Source organism: Heptranchias perlo, chromosome 15 (genome assembly GCF_035084215.1).
Source record: "Heptranchias perlo isolate sHepPer1 chromosome 15, sHepPer1.hap1, whole genome shotgun sequence".
NCBI classification, from domain to species: Eukaryota; Metazoa; Chordata; class Chondrichthyes; order Hexanchiformes; family Hexanchidae; genus Heptranchias; species Heptranchias perlo.
The window spans coordinates 37,676,119-37,697,276 of NC_090339.1; the positions used below are offsets into that span (position 1 = coordinate 37,676,119).

The window sequence follows — 21,158 nt, forward strand, 5'->3', positions numbered from 1 at the left end:
GATGGCTGCACCCTGGACTGCTGAATGAAGTCAGAGAGGAGAGCAGAGACTCTGACCACAATTTTTCAATCCTCTTTAAATATATAAATTGTACTGAGGGACTGGGGAGTAGCCGGTATAACATCTTTGTTCAAGAAGGTAGAAAAGGATAAACTGATTAACCATAGATTAGTCTAATATCGATGATGTGGAGATGCCGGTGATGGACTGGGGTGGACAAATGTAAGGAATCTTACAACACCAGGTTGTAATCCAACAGTTTTATTTGAAAATCACAAGCTTTCGGAGCTTACCTCCTTCGTCAGGTGAGTGAGTGAAAGGTTCTCAAATCGCATCGCATATATTAGGCTGGGAGACGATCACACCAACCAAAGGTGCTCTCCTGTGCTAATCTCAAAGGAAGAGACTAAACTGACATCACCCAGCAGAAATACCACCAGTTGTGCCTGACTAGCCATCCATGCAAAGTGTGTCTGCATGATGCGGGTGCACATGTGTGCCAGGTTGATATCCTGGCAGAATTGGGGTCAGCAATGTTGGTCTCCTAATAGCATTCAATTGCTAAGCAATTTATTGCTTTTAGGGAAGCAGCAACTGAAACGTGCAGCATATTGATTTTTTTAAAAATCGATCCAGATATGTATGTTCCAGCAGGGATCACTAAAGCGGGAATCTTGGCCGAATCTTTCTCTTGCAGGGGTGCAGTAATCAACTGTAGTGCCCCTAGCACCACCCAGCTGAGATTACCTACAGACCAGGGATGACACAGTACTACTTTGGGTGGTAAATTTACTGCTGTGTCAGGAACCTCACATAAAATAAGGAAGAAAAAGATTTCAGAGGCATTTCAAATCTGAAGTAAAATTTATTAAAATGATCTGTACATTTTTGAGCAGATGATCAAGGGAAAAAAAATAGATTTTTAATGACATATAAAAAAATTCCCGTACAAATGTTTCTCATTAGGCGCGCAAATTTTGCAGGAATACAAAATATGTACAGTTGGCAACAAAAACTCATACAAGTTAAAATACCTGAGATCAAAAATACTCTCAATATTAAATAGAATCTGTGCCATTGTAGGTCCTTGCAGGCCTTCCAATCCATGAATACTCACACACACATTCCTCATCAATACAATACAAACTGGCTCCATTGGACACAGCAACAGCTATTAACATAACATGCAAGAACTCGTGTTGCACAAATGCATTCTTTGTGTCCGTTTCTTCTCCCCTGCACAAGAATACAATACTGTAAAAATAATGAAATCTCACTGACTCATACAACTAAAAATGGAATTACACAAATTGTGGGTGCGTTCTTCACATATTTCCGTCCATTAATTGTAGTGGACGGAAAAACATGCAAATCGCACCTGTGATTTCCCAACATGCTCTCCTGGCAGGTGCGGCTTCCTGTCTTGAGCACAATTCTGTAAAGTCAGCCCTGTAATGTTATTTAAATAAAATACTCTCCAATATCCCCTCGCACAGTGCCCTTTGTGTTTCTTCTTCATTTTACAAGGAGCAATTGGTATTTTCAGAGATCACAGAGGACAGGTTAGAATATAAGAAATCAGGGACTGAGAAAAGCCCATTCCACCCATTAAGTCTGATCCTCCTGCAAGCCTTGTAAAATCGACCCTGTCATGGACTCTATCTATCCCAGCCTCCCCTCTCCCCAGGAAAAGTTCTGCATGAATAGTTCCTGATCCACAAAAGTAAATCAGTCAAAACTACAGATCTAACCTAATATCCTACATCATATATCCTTGACAGTTGCTTTTCTTGGCCTGACATTGCCATGATCCCAGCAGTTAGAGATCCATTATTACACTGTTTCACATTTGTTTAAAGAAAATTAAAATGCCGATTCACAGGATGAAGACACATATTTCAAGATGTAGTCCAGACCCTATCCGGAGGCTCACAAGTGAATTTTCCATGCATCACTTCTTTTCATAAACAGAAATAGCTATTGTAGCTGGTGGTCTCTCTAGTACCCATGGGTTGCAGATCTTTTACCCTCACACCAAGGTGTGGTATTGTTCCCACATCCTCCTTTGCGTAGCTTGCTTCATCCTCCTAAATTGCTGAGCTACATTTCCCTTTGAACCCAGATTAATTTATCTCCATTGAACTCAAAAATGCAACCCTTTCCGTCTTGAGGTCAGTTTGGTTTTGGTCTTCTTCTGGCTCTTAGACTCAACATTAAAAACAAGAGAAATTAGGAATTGCTATAAAGGCCCATCATCCAAGTCCTCTGTCACAACAAAGTTCGGCCACTTGTCATTTCTCTTCTACCCGAGGGCTTAGCAAGCAATTTGGACCTGCAATCTCATGCACTTGAAGTGAGAGGCATGCCCCCACCCCCACCAGCCAGAAGAAAATCATGGGGTTTTGGTTTTGATTCCGCTGGATGAAATCACGTCTATATAACTAGATTGGATTGAAATAAAGTTAAATCTTCCAGGTGCTAATGGATCCTGAGGGACAATCAGAGCAGGCAATTCTAATACTGTAACCAGTAGCTGCCACCTTGCTGGAAGAGCTCATGGTACTCTACGCGGATAGCCCGAATGTTTGTATGACTTATAATTTAGTAAAATTCAAACACAAGGGAGTCTATTCAAGCTCTAGAATACCAAATCTCTTCCAGTCTTTAAAAGGTAGTATTGAAATTATCTATTAAATGGGATTTACTAGCAGACGATCTGACTTTTCCAGGTTCACAGGGGGCTCACCCTCCAGCAAGGGTAAAGCTTCCTTTCACCCATCCGCCTGCAGCAAGACCTGTCCATGATCACAAGGCTTCATCCTCCAAGGTCTGTCCTGACCAAAAGAAGTAAGCTACATAATACTGAGGTATGAATCATACACAATTAAGCTGAAAAGAACTTAAAAGTCCAGAAAATCCATTATTATTGTCTAATGTTTGGAATATTAAAAACTCCCAAAATAAGATGTCTGAATAGAATAATATAACAATTAGTAGTTAGTGCTAAATGTTGGGAGTTCTATCCAAACTGTCACTTGTTTCTTAGGTTCCTAACCAGGCGCATAGATGTTGTCAAGGCCAAGTGAGTGTTCTGGGCCATAGCAACATGTAACCACTGACAACACTGAGCTGCATCGCGCCACACATTTTATACAAACGTGTCAGACCACCGCACATGGTGCCACCTTGCCCCTGCTAGTACACACTCTCCAGCAGCAATACTAGTCTGGGCTCAGGAGCGCAAGAGGTCCCAGTGCAACAGTGCATCAGTGTGTCTGAAAATGGCGACAAACTGAAGCAACAGAAAACGGTGGATTAAATTGTAACATCTTCACCAGAAGATTTCTAATTGAATGTGTTGACTTTGTTGCAGATCAAAGTTTCTTCGTGGTTTAAACCACAGCATTTAAAAAGAAAAACAAAAGAGGTCTACAATGGGATATTTTTTGGATCCATTAAAAAGTGAGCTGTTTAATGGAACTGTCATGCTAAGAGATTACTGATTAATTTATAGTTCAGTCAGATTATAGAAAGACCACGTGAAGTGATCGTCTACAGGGCAGTGGCTGAAAAAGTCAAATTGAATTTTTATTAAATGGAAATCCAGGATTTTAACTAGAATAACCAGTTGTAAAAGTAACCAGTGGTATTCACAGGCCAGTGGGACTGTGGGATTAGAAATTCAATCCTTTCAGGATACCTCTCCTTGTGCAGTAACATCATTGAAATTACAAGGAGTCCTCAAACAAAACAAAAGTAACACAAATAACTAAAATATCAAAAGGAAAAATGACATAAGCTTAATGTTCCTTAAATTAGGAGATCATAAGACGGTTGGGGGGTGGAGCAACATTGCGATAAAATAATCACACATGGACTCTGCATGAAGTGGGCTTGATTGACCCAGTGGGCTTTTCTCCCTCACCACTTTCTTATCTTCTTTTGCAGATCACAGTCTGTGAATTCAGCCATTTATAATTAAAACTGCTGGCTTATCGCTGACTGAATAATTCAAATTTTGTTTTACATGCATAGAATTAGGAGATTTTCTCCAATTTTTACCATAGTTTTAGATTTTTCATTCCATCATTATGCCCATAAAAAAAACACAAATCAGTGTCCAAGCACCCAGTACCCTACAGTGGTGAATTGTGCATTCACACCAACGCTGGATTTCCCAATGTCACTTCAGGGGAGGGGCTGAGCAGACACTGCACCAATCCAGAGAGGGAAGGAGGGAAAAATACATTGGCCATCTATTAGTGTTTGGCTTCAGAATCACATTGGCCGGGGCATAGTACATCATTTGCCTGCCTCCACATTCAGGTACAGTAGAAGCAATGTGCAGAAAGAACAGGAAAATGAGGCAGAATATATACCGTTAAATCTATTTATATGTTATATATTTACAGGTACACAAAGAATACTGTATCTTAATACCCCGATGACTTGATACTGTATCAAGATACTCTGTGAATGTGTAACATAAAAGGTTAGTGCGATACTCTATAGAAATGTGTACAGAATCTTATACGAGCATGAGGTTAAATAGAATAGCCTCAGAAGGTATAAATGTCCAGTCTTGCCACAGAAAGCAGCCAGCAGCATGTCAGCCAATATCAGTCCACACTCAATGCACCATTCCACTTCAGTTCAGCACCCAATTCACACACCCTCCCCCTCAACACCCCCCAGCTAACACATCCCCACACACAGCAAACACTTTTCTTGAAGTTAACATTCCATACCCCTCTCATTATTCCATTGTTTAACAGCCTCCACCCCTATTTCCGAGGCATTTCCTTACATTTATCTTTTTTTTACTAGCTGAGTATGTTGTTGGGAATATCATTATGAACAGAATCACAGCAATTCGAACCAGACCGGATCAGTAAAGTTTTAACTAAGAACTTTGAGCACAAATTAAGATGGTCCCTTTCTTTGCCCTGGATGCATGGAATGTGAGCAGTTAAGGGATTAAAGCCACGTAAACAGGCAACAAGATTAAAACCAAGACACTGGAAAGAGGAACAATCTCTTCTTAAAGGCTTCTCACCACCCTACCACTACATTACTGCTAAAACCTATCAAAGTAATAATTAGATTACAAATAATTTGAAGGTCTTTGTTCTGTGAGTCAGATGTCAGGAAGTATTTCTTTACATAAAGGATGATTGCAGCCAGGGCACTGGGCACATTAAAGAAACAGCTGGATATTAAAACAGGAAGGCAGAAAGGCTGGTATACTGTGAGTATGACACCAAATGGGCTGAAGGGCCTTCTTCATCTGAACCTATCTTGTGATGAAACTTGTCTACCTGGGGTAGGTAGAAAACTGATCATCGTTCAATGACGGATCCCAACAGGGCCTACTCAGAAAAGACACCTTTCTCTTGTTTGCAGTGTCAGCACATTTCAGAGTTTGGTCTCTAGTCCCCGTGGGTTTGATGGCAGAAACGAGTCTCGTATCCTGGCAACCTCTACTGCACAAAGGTATCCAGAGACCTTGTTGTACCAATCTGGAGTCCGGCCCCTGAGAGAAAAAGAGAATATAGAAACATAAGAAAAGTCAAGTACAAGAAAAGTCTATTCACCTCATTAAAGCTCATCCCTAATTCTCCCAGTATAACATCCAGCATTGTTTCTGCCACTACTACTCTACCCAGAAGATTATTCCAAACAGTCAACACTCTTTGAGTAAAGCAGATCTTCCCAATATCTGCTTTAAAATTAGTTTGCACTCATTTCCATTTATGTCTTCTAGTTCTGCTTTCCTGGCTTACTTTGAAGTAATATTCTACACCGTTAATATTTTCCATACTATGATGAGATCCGTATTAACCTCCTTCTTTGTAGAATGTAGAACACTTTAAGTAATCCAGGAGTTATTCAGGAACATCTCACCTAAAAGAGGGCCAGCTGTCAGGAGATATTTTCTGTGAAGATCAGAACTTGGAATCAGAGCTGCTCTAAAAAAAATGCTGCACTCACTGCCATCTAGAATATTTTGAAACTAACCACTCTTTGGTAGAAAAAGATATATTCTTGGATCTCCGTGTGTTATGTTCAGAGAAGATGGGAAAAGGCATCAAATGGAGGCCAGGAACTTCCATATGGAGAGAGGAGGGAGTTTGGAGGGATAGGATGGCCCACTATTGCTAGCACTCATCTCCCAGCAGAATCAGTAGAGGCTTAGGTCATCTGTGCTCAGTACTTTCAAAGAATGGTGCACAGTCATGCAGAAAACAAATTGAGGTGGGGCAATAGTACCCTTACTTAGAAATAAAGGGGTTGAATTTCTGCCAGGGTTCTCCCGATCATCCACCATAACTTCGGCAGAGGATCCTCAGAAACCTCAGAGAAGCAGAATAAATGCTGTCTACACTATTCCTCCAGGGATTCCACGGATATTCTGCTGCAGTTATGGCAATCAGGAGAACCCCCACAGAAATTCAACCCCAAAATATTAGGAATGAATAGGAGGAACCTGGATGGTGAACCAAGGACATATTGGGCAGTCCATGACCCAAAATACATTGGACATTCCATGAACTGTTTCAGTCAAAGTGTTTATTTGGCACTATCAAGAATTCAACTATTCACCATCTTCTGCTAAATCTGTGGATTTTTTTTTTTTTATTCGTTCACGGGATGTGGGCGTCGCTGGCAAGGCCGGCATTTATTGCCCATCCCTAATTGCCCTCGAGAAGGTGGTGGTGAGCCGCCTTCTTGAACCGCTGCAGTCCGTGTGGTGACGGTTCTCCCACAGTGCTGTTAGGAAGGGAGTTCCAGGATTTTGACCCAGCGACAATGAAGGAACGGCGATATATTTCCAAGTCGGGATGGTGTGTGACTTGGAGGGGAACGTGCAGGTGGTGTTGTTCCCATGCGCCTGCTGCCCTTGTCCTTCTAGGTGGTAGAGGTCGCGGGTTTGGGAGGTGCTGTCGAAGAAGCCTTGGCGAGTTGCTGCAGTGCATCCTGTGGATGGTGCACACTGCAGCCACAGTGCGCCGGTGGTGAAGGGAGTGAATGTTTAGGGTGGTGGATGGGGTGCCAATCAAGCGGGCTGCTTTATCTTGGATGGTGTCGAGCTTCTTGAGTGTTGTTGGAGCTGCACTCATCCAGGCAAGTGGAGAGTATTCCATCACACTCCTGACTTGTGCCTTGTAGATGGTGGAAAGGCTTTGGGGAGTCAGGAGGTGAGTCACTCGCCGCAGAATACCCAGCCTCTGACCTGCTCTCGTAGCCACAGTATTTATATGGCTGATCCAGTTAAGTTTCTGGTCAATGGTGACCCCCAGGATGTTGATGGTGGGGGATTCGGCGATGGTAATGCCGTTGAATGTCAAGGGGAGGTGGTTAGACTCTCTCTTGTTGGAGATGGTCATTGCCTGGCACTTATCTGGCGCGAATGTTACTTGCCACTTATGAGCCCAAGCCTGGATGTTGTCCAGGTCTTGCTGCATGCAGGCTCGGACTGCTTCATTATCTGAGGGGTTGCGAATGGAACTGAACACTGTGCAGTCATCAGCGAACATCCCCATTTCTGACCTTATGATGGAGGGAAGGTCATTGATGAAGCAGCTGAAGATGGTTGGGCCTAGGACACTGCCCTGAGGAACTCCTGCAGCAATGCCCTGGGGCTGAGATGATTGGCCTCCAACAACCACTACCATCTTCCTTTGTGCTAGGTATGACTCCAGCCACTGGAGAGTTTTCCCCCTGATTCCCATTGACTTCAATTTTACTAGGGCTCCTTGGTGCCACACTCGGTCAAATGCTGCCTTGATGTCAAGGGCAGTCACTCTCACCTCACCTCTGGAATTCAGCTCTTTTGTCCATGTTTGGACCAAGGCTGTAATGAGGTCTGGAGCCGAGTGGTCCTGGCGGAACCCAAACTGAGCATTGGTGAGCAGGTTATTGGTGAGTAAGTGCCGCTTGATAGCACTGTCGACGACACCTTCCATCACTTTGCTGATGATTGAGAGTAGACTGATGGGGCGGTAATTGGCCGGATTGGATTTGTCCTGCTTTTTGTGGACAGGACATACCTGGGCAATTTTCCACATTGTCGGGTGGATGCCAGTGTTGTAGCTGTACTGGAACAGCTTGGCTAGAGGCGCAGCTAGTTCTGGAGCACTACAGCTGGGATGTTGTCGGGGCCCATAGCCTTTGCTGTATCCAGTGCACTCAGCCGTTTCTTGATATCACGTGGAGTGAATCGAATTGGCCGAAGACTGGCTTCCGTGATGGTGGGGATATCGGGAGGAGGCTGAGATGGATTATCCACTCGGCACTTCTGGCTGAAGATGGTTGCAAACGCTTCAGCCTTGTCTTTTGCACTCACGTGCTGGACTCCGCCATCATTGAGAATGGGGATGTTTGCAGAGCCTCCTCCTCCCGTTAGTTGTTTAATTGTCCACCACCATTCACGACTGGATGTGGCAGGACTGCAGAGCTTTGATCTGATCCGTTGGTTGTGGAATCGCTTAGCTCTGTCTATAGCATGTTGCTTCCGCTGTTTAGCATGCATGTAGTCCTGAGTTGTAGCTTCACCAGGTTGGCACCTCATTTTTCGGTACGCCTGGTGCTGCTCCTGGCATGCTATTCTACACTTCTCATTGAACCAGGGTTGATCCCCTGGCTTGTTGGTAATGGTAGAGTGAGGAATATGCCGGGCCATGAGGTTACAGATTGTGCTGGAATACAATTCTGCTGCTGCTGATGGCCCACAGCGCCTCATGGATGCCGAGTTTTGAGCTGCTAGATCTGTTCTGAATCTATCCCATTTAGCACGGTGGTAGTGCCACACAACATGTTGGATGGTGTCCTCAGTGCGAAGACGGGATTTCATCTCCACGAGGACTGTGCGGTGGTCACTCCTACCAATACTGTCATGGACAGATGCATTTGCGACAGGTAGATTGGTGAGGACGAGGTCAAGTAAGTTTTTCCCTCGTGTTGGTTCGCTCACCACCTGCCGCAGGCCCAGTCTAGCAGCTATGTCCTTCAGGACTCGGCCAGCTCGGTCAGTAGTGGTGCTACCGAGCCACTCTTGGTGATGGACATTGAAGTCCCCCACCCAGAGTACATTTTGTGCCCTTGCTGCCCTCAGTGCTTCCTCCAAGTGGTGTTCAACATGGAGGAGGACTGATTCATCAGCTGAGGGAGGACGGTAGGTGGTAATCAGCAGGAGGTTTCCTTGCCCATGTTTGACCTGATGCCATGAGATTTCATGGGGTCCAGAGTCAATGTTGAGGACTCCCAGGGCCACTCCCTCCTGACTGTGGGACAGGACATACCCAGGGATGGTGATGGAAGAGTCTGGGACGTTGGCTGAAAGATATGATTCTGTGAGTATGGCTATGTCAGGCTGTTGCTTGACTAGTCTGTGGGACAGCTCTCCCAATTTTGGCACAAGTCCCCAGATGTTAGTAAGGAGGACCTTGCAGGGTCGACTGGGCTTGGTGTTTAATACATTTCATCCCTGGGCACTAGGTGATTCAGTGGGTTAGTCACTGACCTTTGGACTCTGGGTTCAAATCCAGCCTAGATAGAATAGAATAGAGGTCTCCCCTGTTGGATGTCAGTAAGGGTCTAACATGAAATGAGTCTCAGCTGTCTCAACCGAGAAAAAATGTTACATTGGGGTAGAAGGGGTTGCTCTTCTGAGACGGGGGCTGAGGCACATTGTTGGGTCAGAGCAGAAGCAGCTTTATTCTGCATCTGACTAGGGGCAGGAAAGAATGGTAAAAAGACAAAATTAAAGGTCCTTTATCTGAATGCGTGCAGCATTCGTAATAAGATAGATGAATTGACGGCACAATAGAAACAAATGGGTATGATCTCGTGGCCATTACAGGGACGTGGTTGCAAGGTGGGAGCTAAATATTCAGGGTTATTTAACATTTCAGAAGGATAGGAAAAAAGGTAAAGGTGGTGGGGTAGCTCTGTTAATAAAGGATGAAATTGGTATAATAGTGAGAAATAATCTTGGCTCAGAAGATCAAGATGTCGAATCAATTTGGATGGAGGTAAGAAATAGCAAGGGAAAGAAATCACTGGTGGGATTAGTATATAGGCCCCCTAACAGTAGCTACACTGTAGGGCAAAATATAAATCAGGAAATAAGGGGGGCTTGTAAAAAAGATAATATAATAATCATGGGCGATTTTAACTTTCACATAGATTGGACAAATCAAATTGGCAAAAATAGCCCAGAGCAGGAGTTCATAGAGTGTATTCGGGACTGTTTCTTAGACCAAAATGTCAGGGAACCAACCAGAGAACAGGCCATTTTGGATCTGGTAATGGGTAACGAAACAGGATTAATTAATGATCTCAAAGTAAAGGATCCCTTGGGAAGCAGTGATCATAACATGACAGAATTTCACATCCAGTTTGATAGCGAGGATCTTGGGTCTGAAACTACTGTATTAAACCTAAATAAGGGCAATTATAAAGGAATGAGGGCGGAATTGGCTAAAGTGGACTGGGTAAACAGATTAGATGGTATGATGGTGGATAAGCAGTGGCAAACATTTAAAAAGATATTTTATGACTCACAACAAAAATATATCCCTGTGAGGAGGAAAGACGCCACAAAAAGGGTGAACCAACCATGGCTAACTAAGGAAGTCAAGGATGGTATCAGGTTAAAAGAAAAAGCATACAACATGGCAAAGATTACTGTTAAACCCAGAGAATTGGGAAAACTTTAAAAACCAGCAAAGGGTGTCTCAAAGAATAATAAAGAAGGAGAAAATAAATTATGAGAGTAAACTAGCAAGAAATATAAAAACTGACAGTAAAACTTTCTATAAGTATGTAAAAAGAAAGAGGGTAGCTAAAGTAAACATTGGTCCCTTAGAGGATGAGACTGGGGTAATAATAGTAGAAAACAAGGAAATGGCAGAGGAATTGAATAGATATTTTGTATCTGACTTCACAATAGAAGACACTAATAACACACCAATAATAGTAGAAAATCAAAGGGCAAAGGGGAGAGAGGAACTAAAAACAATCACTATCACTAGAGAAAAAGTACTAGGTAAACTAATGGGTCTAAAGGCTGACAAGTCCCCTGGACCTGATGGCTTGCATCCAAGGGTCTTAAAGGAAGTGGCTACATAGATAGTGGATGCATTGGTTGTAATCTTCCAGAATTCACTAGATTCTGGAAAGGTCCCAGTGGATTGGAAAACAACAAATGTAACACCCCTATTCAAGAAGGGAGTGAGACAGAAAGCAGGTAACTATAGACCAGTTAGCCTAACATCTGTCAATGGGAAAATGCTAGAATCCATTATTAAGGAAGTAGTAGCAGGACATTTGGAGACTCATAATACAATCAAGAAGAGTCAGCATGGTTTTATGAAGGGGAAATCATGTCTGACAAATTTATTAGAGTTCTTTGAGGAAGTAAGGGGCAGGGTGGATAAAGGGGAACCAATGGATGCAGTATATTTGGATTTCCAAAAGGCATTCGATAAGGTGCCACATAAAAGATTACTGCACAAGATAAGAGCTCATGGTGTTGGAGGTAATATACTGGCATGGATAGAGGATTGGCTAACTAACAGAAAACAAAGAGTCGGGATAAAAGGGTCATTTTCAAAATGGCAGTCTGTAACTAATGGGGTGCCGCAGGGATCAGTGCTGGGGCCTCAACTATTTACAATATATATCAATGACTTGGATGAAGGAACAGAGTGTCTTGTGGCCAAATTTGCTGATGATACAAAGATAGGTGGAGAAGCAAGTTGCGATGAGGACACAAAGTGTCTGCAAAGGGATATTGACAAGTTAAGCGTTTGAGCAAAACTTTGGTAGATGGAATTTAATTTGGGAAAATGTGTAGTCATCCACTTTGGGAGGAAAAATAAAAAAGCAAAATATTATTTGAATGGAGAAATACAACAAAATGCTGCGGTACAGAAGGGTCTGGGTGTCTTCATATATGAAACACAAAAAGTCAACATATAAGTGCAGCAGGTAATCCGGGAAGCAAACAGAATATTGGCCTTTATTTCTAGGGGGATGGAGTATAAAAGCAGGGAAGTCATGCTACAACTGTACAGGGTGCTGGTGAGACCACATCTGGAGTACTGCTTACAGTTCTGGTGCCCTTATTTTAGGAAGGACATACTTACATTGGAGGCAGTTCAGAGAAGGTTCACTATATTGATTCCAGGTAAGTAAGGGTTGTCTTATGAGGAAAGATTGAACAGGTTGGATCTATACTCATTGGAGTTTAGAAGAATGAGAGGAGATCTTATTGAAACATACAAGATTCTGAGGGCACTCGATAGGGTAGATGCTGAGAGGATGTTACCCCTCATGGGGGAATCTAAAACTAGGGGGCAAAAAAAAGGGGGCCGCCCGTTTAAGACGGAAATGGGGAGGAATTTCTTCTCCCAGAGGGTCATGAATCTTTGGAATTCTTTACCCCAAAAAGCTGTGGCGGCTGAGTCATTGAATACATTCAAGGCTGAGTTAGACAAATTTTTGATCAGCAAGGGAGTCATAGGATATGGGGAAAGGGCAAGAAAGTGGAGTTGAGGTAAAAGTCAGATCAGCCATGATCTCATTGAATGGCGGAGCAGGCTCGAGGAGCCGATTGGCCTACTCCTGCTCCTATCTCTTATGGTCTTACGGACTAGTGTATTTGACTGGGAAATGTTTGATGTTGTTCCAGTGCTCCATTCTCCAGTACTAACATCTATCACCCTAATGAGTACAAAATTTAGGGGAAGAAAAGCATTAAAAACAGACATTTCATTATCTAATTCAAGACTGGACTTTGAGGTCTTCAGTTCATCACAGTAGCTGCCTGCCACTCTTTACAATGGAGTGCACCTCTTTCACTCTGTTTGGTGACCTAGATGAGAACTGCTGAAACTTAACCAACTGGTGTACTTGGATCTGAATGACAGGTGCCTGAGACTTACTCCAGTCACCAAGCCAGCTCTGTCTCCCCCTTATGTTCATGTTACTGTGATTCATGCAGAATCCCATTTTAACATTAATTATAGAGTGAAGGAAAAGACATAAAATACATACCTCAGGTCAGTCCTGGAGACATGTGTGAGCCGGGACCGGCCTGAGCCACAAGCCTCAACCAGGTACTGCGAATTCAGGACCACCGCTCTCACACCTCCTTCCAGGTGCACCGAGTCATGCTCAACAGAGACTGCCACCAGAATGCATGATTCCTTCAATAAATCAGCCCTCCATGTCCTAGAGCAGAAGCAAAAGGATTACATTGCTGTAGTGGGTTGGACACTGGACTTTCAGCCCCAGAAATTCAGCCCAGGCTGATGAGATGAAAGTATCCCCTATTCGCTGATAGTAAGGGTACTATGTGAAGTAAGTTTGGTGCTGTTTCAATCCAGTTCTTAGTGGGAATGTGCCCACAGCACAAAACCATTTGCACTTGACTGGTAGAAATCATTGGATAAGCAAGGGTGAGGCACATTGCACTTGCATCCAGAGCACGTGGGGACAGAGTCAACACCAGTTGAAACAACGTTAGCAAAGTATATGCACTTCAATTTGTTATTGCACACAAACAATTCAGAGATGATTGGAATGTTCCATAATATGGCTTCAGCTTACCTGCTAGGCAAAGAGTTTCTGATGAATTGAATTAAATGGGAAGCATTCTGATTTGTTATATCTTGATTTTGTAACTTTATAGCTTTTTTCTGTACTAGTAGATATCCTTTGGCAGTGCTGATGGTAAATGAGAGGACACAGGGGCACATTTTCATGTTCCTCCACTAAGCATATTGAATTGTCTGGAAAATCAGGTGGAGAGGAGCGAATGTCTAAAAAGGTTCCTGCCTGATATTCCATTCATTAATTTCCGTAGAAGGAAAATTGGGCAGACTCCTTTATTGGTATGCGCTCAATTCAACCTGATTTTCTTATAATGCGATGTATCCAGCAATCCAATATGCCCTGATGCAGAAACAGAAAAATCTGCTGCATAGTCTTTCAGAATAAAGTGGACTGGATGTGGCATTTATTACTGTAATTGAGACAAAGTAGTAGTGGGAGAGTGTTATTTGGTTTATAAGTATTTGACAAGGTGTGGAGTCAATTAAGTGGTTTGGGGAATTTATGAGTGTTGATAAAGAAAGTATTGAGGATATAAAAGTTAGTGCGGAACAAGGTTCAAAAAATATACTGGGGAATAGCTGTGCAGAAGTAAAGAGATTGTGGGAATAGACATTTTGGAACAAAAAGTGATAGCTGAGGCAAAAAAAGCGTATAGAGGAAGCACAAAAACAGCGTACTACAGGGTTTTAGAGGAAACAAAGAGAAATATAGGGATATATTTTTGCCTGAACATAAAGTATCACCTGAACAAAGCACAGAGAGGAAAATCGGATAGGGATGATAGCACTTGTAATGAAGAACGCCCATTTTTACTTCCTTTAATTTAAATGGAAGGAAAATCAGGCAGACTTCGAAAACAACATGCAATATTCCCTACCTGATTTTCCTCTAATCACTCCACCCAGGTGTTACTTTACACCCAGGTATTACAGATGTACATCTGTAATAAAAGTAACAGGATCGGGAAGGAAAAAGGAAACTGGAATAACAGGGATTAAAAGAGCAGGGCTAGGAATTGGAAAAGAAAATAGCAAACGGCACAATGAGAATTAAGAGTGAGGTCAGGAACTCAAAAATTAAAGAAAAAGCCAGTATTAGGATGGGAAGTGAGCCAGGGTTGAAATGTTGCAGAGTAGAGCGAGGAGTGGAGATGGTGGGGGATAAATTGGATAACCCCTGAAAACCGGCATGGGGATCGCAGTATGCGATTAACCCGCGCCCGTTCATAGTGATGTAGGCAGCAAGTTACGTTCGTTTTAAATGATAGCTGCGCTGTTGATTGGCTGCACACATCAGCAGCAGGCCCCAATATCATGAGTGGCTCACGCTTCTTAAAGGCAGCCTGTACCTCTTAAAGGGGAGGTGCATTGTGGCTGCAAGAAGTGGTGGGAGTCATTTCAAAACTGAATCTGTGCTGTGATACTTTGAAGAATGGCTACACCTGGGAGAGACGATGCACCAAGGTTCTCTGATGATGCACTGGAGGCCTTGGTGCAAGAGGTGGAGAGAAAGAGGGGCATCCTGTACCCGCAGGGGGCAGGAAGCCCTTCAGACATATGGTGAAGAAGCAGTGGGAGGAAGTAGGGGAGGAGGTCAATGCCAGGAACATAGCTCCAAGAACATGAATGCAGTGCAGGAAGTTCAATGATTTAAAACAAGTTGTGAGTGAGTTCAAGCTTCAAATGGCATATTGTACCAACTGCACCACTAGCCTCATCCACTGCTCAATTCACTAAACCCCCATCACCCACCTACCAACAATCTCTTTCAATCAGTACTCAACCATTCGAATCATATGCTTTATCTCACCCGTACACATTTAGCACTGTTACAAGCCTCACACCCACAACTCACAGCTCACACATACTGGTAGCTATTCAACCATGACAGCCACATCACCCAAACATCTTGTATGACACTCATTGAAACACTTCCCTCTTTCTTGCAGGAGAAGGTGGCTCATAACAGGAGGCAGCGGGTCCATAGAATACAAACCTGCTGCCCTCTCTCAGGATGACAGCATTCCTGCTCCCACCCCGCCACTCCGCCAGTGCCCTTGCTGTTGCCTGGCAGCCAGCCAGCCACCCCACTCCCTGTAGAGTATTGAAACTTTATCCAAGTATAGGGAACCTCCAAAAACATGTACAAATGCACCAGCAGACAGAAGAAATAATCCAGCAAATAACCTCTAACTCCTGCATCATCCCTTTAAATAGCTCTGGTGGAAGGGGGGTGTCCTTCATGCCCTTTAAGTCATGTTCAGCTGTGCGAGGTTAAAACACTGCGTTGGATGGAGTCTGGAGTTCCAAAATAGCAGCGGTCCCTTTAAATCAGACTTGCACACTGATTTGCGTCATAATCTCCCTACTTTACATGCTGCCAGTGTTCATTAGGTGCGGTTGCATCTTGGACCCCATCTTTACCAAGATGGCGTCCTGCGCACTTCCCATCGGAAGTTTGCGCACACATCTTGGACCCCATTTTCTAGGCTTACTTTGCCATGTAGCGCCTAAAAAACAGGTGCTATCTGGCCCAATTTCACCCCCGCTATGATTTTTAAGGTAAAAGTGGGCCAGAAATGGGGTCGCAGCACTCAGGAAAGGGGACAATGGGAGAGGGAGTGGGTCAAATGCCAAGCTCTTTTTAACTACAATACTTGAAATCTAATTTTTGTAACAGCAGGAGGGGGGCTGAAGGGCAAAGAATGAGCTGGAGTTAGAACCAGGAGTGAGGCTGGAGGCTGAGGTGAAGGAAAGAGTGGGACAAGAGGCCAATCAATTTCTTGGGGGGATGGGGGGGAGCAGGGACCTGAGGCCGAAAGAGGGCCAAAGGAGAAGGGAGCAGGGTCAGAGGTATAGTATTTTTAAAATGTTACTGTCAGAAACAGGGTTGGAGGCACAAGCTTTCAATTTTAAAAAAATGTAGTGATCTGCAGTTGAATTGCGGGGCCCAAATACAGTCAGGAGTGGAGCCTTAGGGAAATAATTTGGAATTTCCATCCAACAACTTGGCATTGAGCCCAGCAAGTTTCTAGGGTCAAACACTTAAATTTTTAGATGGGCTCCCAGTAGTAGAATCATTGAATTGAATCATACAGCACAGAGGGAAGCCATTCAGCCCATCGTGCCTGTGCTGGCTCTTTGAAAGAGCTATCCAATTAGTCCCATTGCTTTGCTCTTTTCCCACAGCCCTGCATATTTTTCCTTGTCAAGTATACATCGAATTCCCTTTTGAAATTTACTGTTGAATCTTCTTCTACCATCCTTTCAGACAATAAATTGCAGATCATAACATAGTATTCCCATCTGCACTTGGGAGCCCGCTACTAGGGAAGGTGGCAAGAAATGATCACTGCTGGAGATGGACATGTGCAGCAACATAAAGGGACAAGCAGTCTCAAACATCAGAAATGTTTTTCTAGCTCTGTTGAGCAGCAAAATCTACTAATGTAGAACTACCAATCCATTGTGCCTGAATTGATTTCTGATCCTGTCTTGGGCATTTACGGTATTATGTCTATCCTAGCAACGCTGGACGTCTGCTGAATGTTGGCATTTCAGAATGATACCAGGGTTTAAAAGGTTAAATTATGAGGACAAGTCGCATAAACTTGGTTTATATTCCCTTGAGTTTAGAATGTTGAGGGGTGATTTAATTGAAGTGTTTAAAATGATAGAAGAACTTTAGAACCACCAGTAAATAAGTGGAGAATAAGCGGAAAATCCAGCCGTCCAAGTTGCTTGGAACAGCTGACAACTAGTAAAGTCTAAAGTCGATTGAGTTTATTCTATGTGTATATTCTATGAGCAAAAGCTTTCTGTCACTGTTAGTAAAAGGATCCATTGCACACTCAAAGTTAACCTAATTTCATTCAAGGCCATCTAAATGAAATCATTTTGCGCTCATTATTTGATCCCTCAATCTGGTGTTCCTACAAAACCTTTTCAGGCAATCAGGTTTTCCGGTTCCTTTAGGAACACATTAATCCATATTCCGTGATTGCCTCTGTTCACTATGTTTTAGTGACATCATAAATGTACTTGTGAAGATTTGCTTTAATCACTATATCTAGCAAAATCATAAAAGTGTTCAATGAGAAAATACTGTCCAGAGGAAATTATTCACATAGGCTGTTCGGCTGTGAGTCCAAATCTAATTATTCTCATTCAAAAACAGATAGCTGCACACAAAACAAAGATATATACAATGCTATTTCTGGCTGATGCACTCATTGCAAATTATTCATTACCACAAAATGACTTGTGAACGTGAAATATTTCAACAAGTTACTTCAACTATTTCCTGTGACATGTTGGGGATTTGTGAAATAGATTCCACACACGAGATGGGAAAGTGACACCCACCAGAATAACCTCTTCAGCTTTTCTTCCATGATGTTACAATTAAAATTGTATTTAATTATTGCATATTATATTTAGATAAGGAGACTCCATCAATCACATGGTTCCCCAACCTAGTCAATCAGAAATCAGGAGAGGTACCCAATTACAATGTAATGTCACCGTCATGGGCATGTAATAATGCACCGTTATTGACGCATTAACTTGTCTTACCTCAGGACGACAAAGTCCCTCCTGGGATGGGGTGCCATGCTATCCAGAACATAATGGCAGATCTCTGTATTTTTATCCAAATGTTCCACAATTTTTCCCATTAGGACATCATCATCCCAGAGGTGGCGCTCTTTCAGCAGACGGTTTAACACGGAGCTAGGGGGTGCTTCTACCTCAGTTGTCACTTTCCATAAACGAATAGGATGCCCATCGCTAACCTACCAGTATGGGGAAGAACAAAAAAAAGATGTTTCCGGTGTTGCACTGAGGGGGTGTCATCCCCTTTCTCGCTTAGAGATGGAGCCACAAACAACGGCCATTACATCAGAGGTTACAGAAAATCAGGGCATTACAGGAAATATTCTTGCGGAAAATAAGAATCATATCTACTGAATTTGCTAGATCTTTTCCGTTTGGGAACTGATGTTCAACCCCATTCCTAGCCTAATTCCAAGATTTATGGCACGTTCCCATGCTGTTAATACTTATCCTACTTCTCCACTACACCACCTCATGCAATGGGGAAAACCTTTCTCTGATACACTAATACACCAGTACAAGAAGGCCCCATATGGAAGACATCAACCACATAATTTTGCCAATTACTGAATTTGTTGTGGTGTCTGAAGACAAGCAAAGATAACCACAAGCAAGTATGTTACCAGAGATTCTCATCCTCGGCCATTCCAGTGATGGTACTACAGTCACACAATGATACAGTGGAATATTTTTACCTAAATAATGAGAGGTAGTCTTTATCAACAAGTGCTGGCATTACTTCATACGTATTGGCACTCCTTCACAAGTCCTGTTAAAAGGTGTCATTGTGTCACCCATGTCTGACGTCATCATAACAAAAACAAGGCACAACTGTTCAGCTGCTCTCTCCTCCCCAGCATAAAAACTGATCACCAACTGAAGGCTCCTATTTAAACATAGGAGAATATCAGAGATTATTGTTTGAGTGTAGTGTGCATCATGCATGTGTTTGCACAGGGTTCAAGATCCTTCTTGAAGAATCAAGGCAGCATTTGACCGAGTGTGGCACCAAGGAGCCCTAGTAAAATTGAAGTCAATAGGAATCGGGGGGAAAACTCTCCAATGGCTGGAGTCATAACTAGCACAAAGGAAGATGGTAGTGGTTGTTGGAGGCCAATCATCTCAGCCCCAGGACATCACTGCAGGAGTTCCTCAGGGCAATGTCCAAGGCCCAACCATCTTCAGCTACTTCATCAATGACCTTCCCTCCATCATAAGGTCAGAAATGGGGATGTTCGTTGATGATTGCAGAGTGTTCAGTTCCATTCGCAACCCCTCTGATAATGAAGCAGTCCGTGCCCGCATGCAGCAAGACCTGGACAACATCCAGGCTTGAGCTGATAAGTGGCAAGTAACGTTCATGCCAGGCAAGTGCCAACCAATGAACATCTCCAACGAGAGAGTCTAACTACCTCCCCTCAACATTCAACGGCATTACCATCGCCGAATCCCCCACCATCAACATCCTGGGGGTCACCATTGACCAGAAACTTAACTGGACCAGCCACATAAATACTGTGGCTACAAGAGCAGGTCAGAGGCTGGGTATTCTGCGATGAGTGACTCACCTCCTGACTCCCCAAAGCCTTTCCACCATCTACAAGGCACAAGTCAGGAGTGTTATGGAATACTCTCCACTTGCCTGGATGAGTGCAGCTCCAACAACACTCAAGAAGTTCGACACCATCCAGGGCAAGACAGCCTGCTTGATTGGCACCGTATCCACCACCCTAAACATTCATTCCCTTCACCACTGGCGCACCGTGGCTGCAGTGTGTACCATCCACAGGATGCACTGCAGCAACTCGCCAAGGCTTCTTCGACAGCACTTCCCAAACCCGCAACCTCTACCACCTAGAAGGACAAGGGCAGCAGGTACATGGGAACAACGCCACCTGCACGTTCCCCTCCAAGTCACACACCATCCTGACTTGGAAATATATCGCCATTCCTTCATCGTCGCTGGGTCAAAATCCTGGAACTCCCACCTGACAGCACTGTGGGAGAACCTTCACCACACAGACTGCAGCGGTTCAAGAAGGCGGCTCACCATCACCTTCTCAACGACAATTAGGGATGGGAAATAAATACTGGCCTTGCCAGCGATGCTCACATCCCATGAATGAATAAAAAAAAATTGCCACAATATGTTGTTACACAAAACAATCATGGACCTTAATCAGATTCAGTCTTCCATGATCTCATTCTCTCAGAGGGTGAGTCTCTCCTTAAAAGAGGTCCTGAATGTGAGACTCCCTCTTTAAAATAGAGATCAATTTCCCAAAATATATACATAATTAATCATTATTGAGTGATTTGAGAAATGGACAAGTTGTAGTTAAGAGGAAATGGGATAGCTGATTGAAGTAACACTCACAACCCTTTGACAACCTCATTCTCGGTAGTAGCACAGAGAAAGTCTGGTCTCTTCAGTGCCCAATGTCCGTAGACAATCTTGCTTTGAGACAGTCCATGACTTTGTCTGAGTTGCACGCCCTAAATAATGAGTAGCTGAGATCACGCAATGTCTGGCCAGGCTAGAGTGCAATGCAAAAACAAAACTGGAAGTGGTTTAAACACTCATTTATATGATGGGATTACCCAGTGAGTAACAAACACTAAGCACATCATTATCTGTTAAACAGACCGAGGCTTTACTGATTTCCTCTTTTTAGTTTTCATATTATTAATCACTTGCCCCAAAGCTCTGTTGTTGTTTGAGACAGGTGTGCTGTCATCAGAATCCTCTCCAAAAATCCCGCAGTTATAAATATTTATGGCTAGTAGTTAAAGACACTGCCCAGTATTTATTCATATAGATCAGGAAAGTCCCAGACTGTGTTGACTTAACTGCCAGACCAGCCCTTGTGAGCTACGATTACCCTGGGCTGGGGGAGAAAAAATAATCAGCCAGGGCTCCTG

At 43.4% G+C, this 21,158-nt stretch overlaps 1 protein-coding gene across 2 annotated transcripts in view; it reads right to left on the bottom strand.

The window, feature by feature from the left end:
- Positions 1-845: 845 nt before the first annotated feature.
- Positions 846-21,158, bottom strand: part of stard8 (StAR related lipid transfer domain containing 8) — a 135,763-nt gene continuing 115,450 nt past the window's right edge. For both annotated transcript variants that reach the window (XM_067997072.1, XM_067997071.1), the window contains 3 exons: positions 18,198-18,415; positions 13,063-13,239; positions 846-5,533 (listed from right to left, as the gene is read on the bottom strand). In XM_067997072.1, coding sequence (XP_067853173.1) covers positions 5,416-5,533; positions 13,063-13,239; positions 18,198-18,415 — 513 coding nt within the window. In that variant the 3' untranslated portion in view covers positions 846-5,415. The remainder of the gene's footprint in view (positions 5,534-13,062; positions 13,240-18,197; positions 18,416-21,158) is intronic.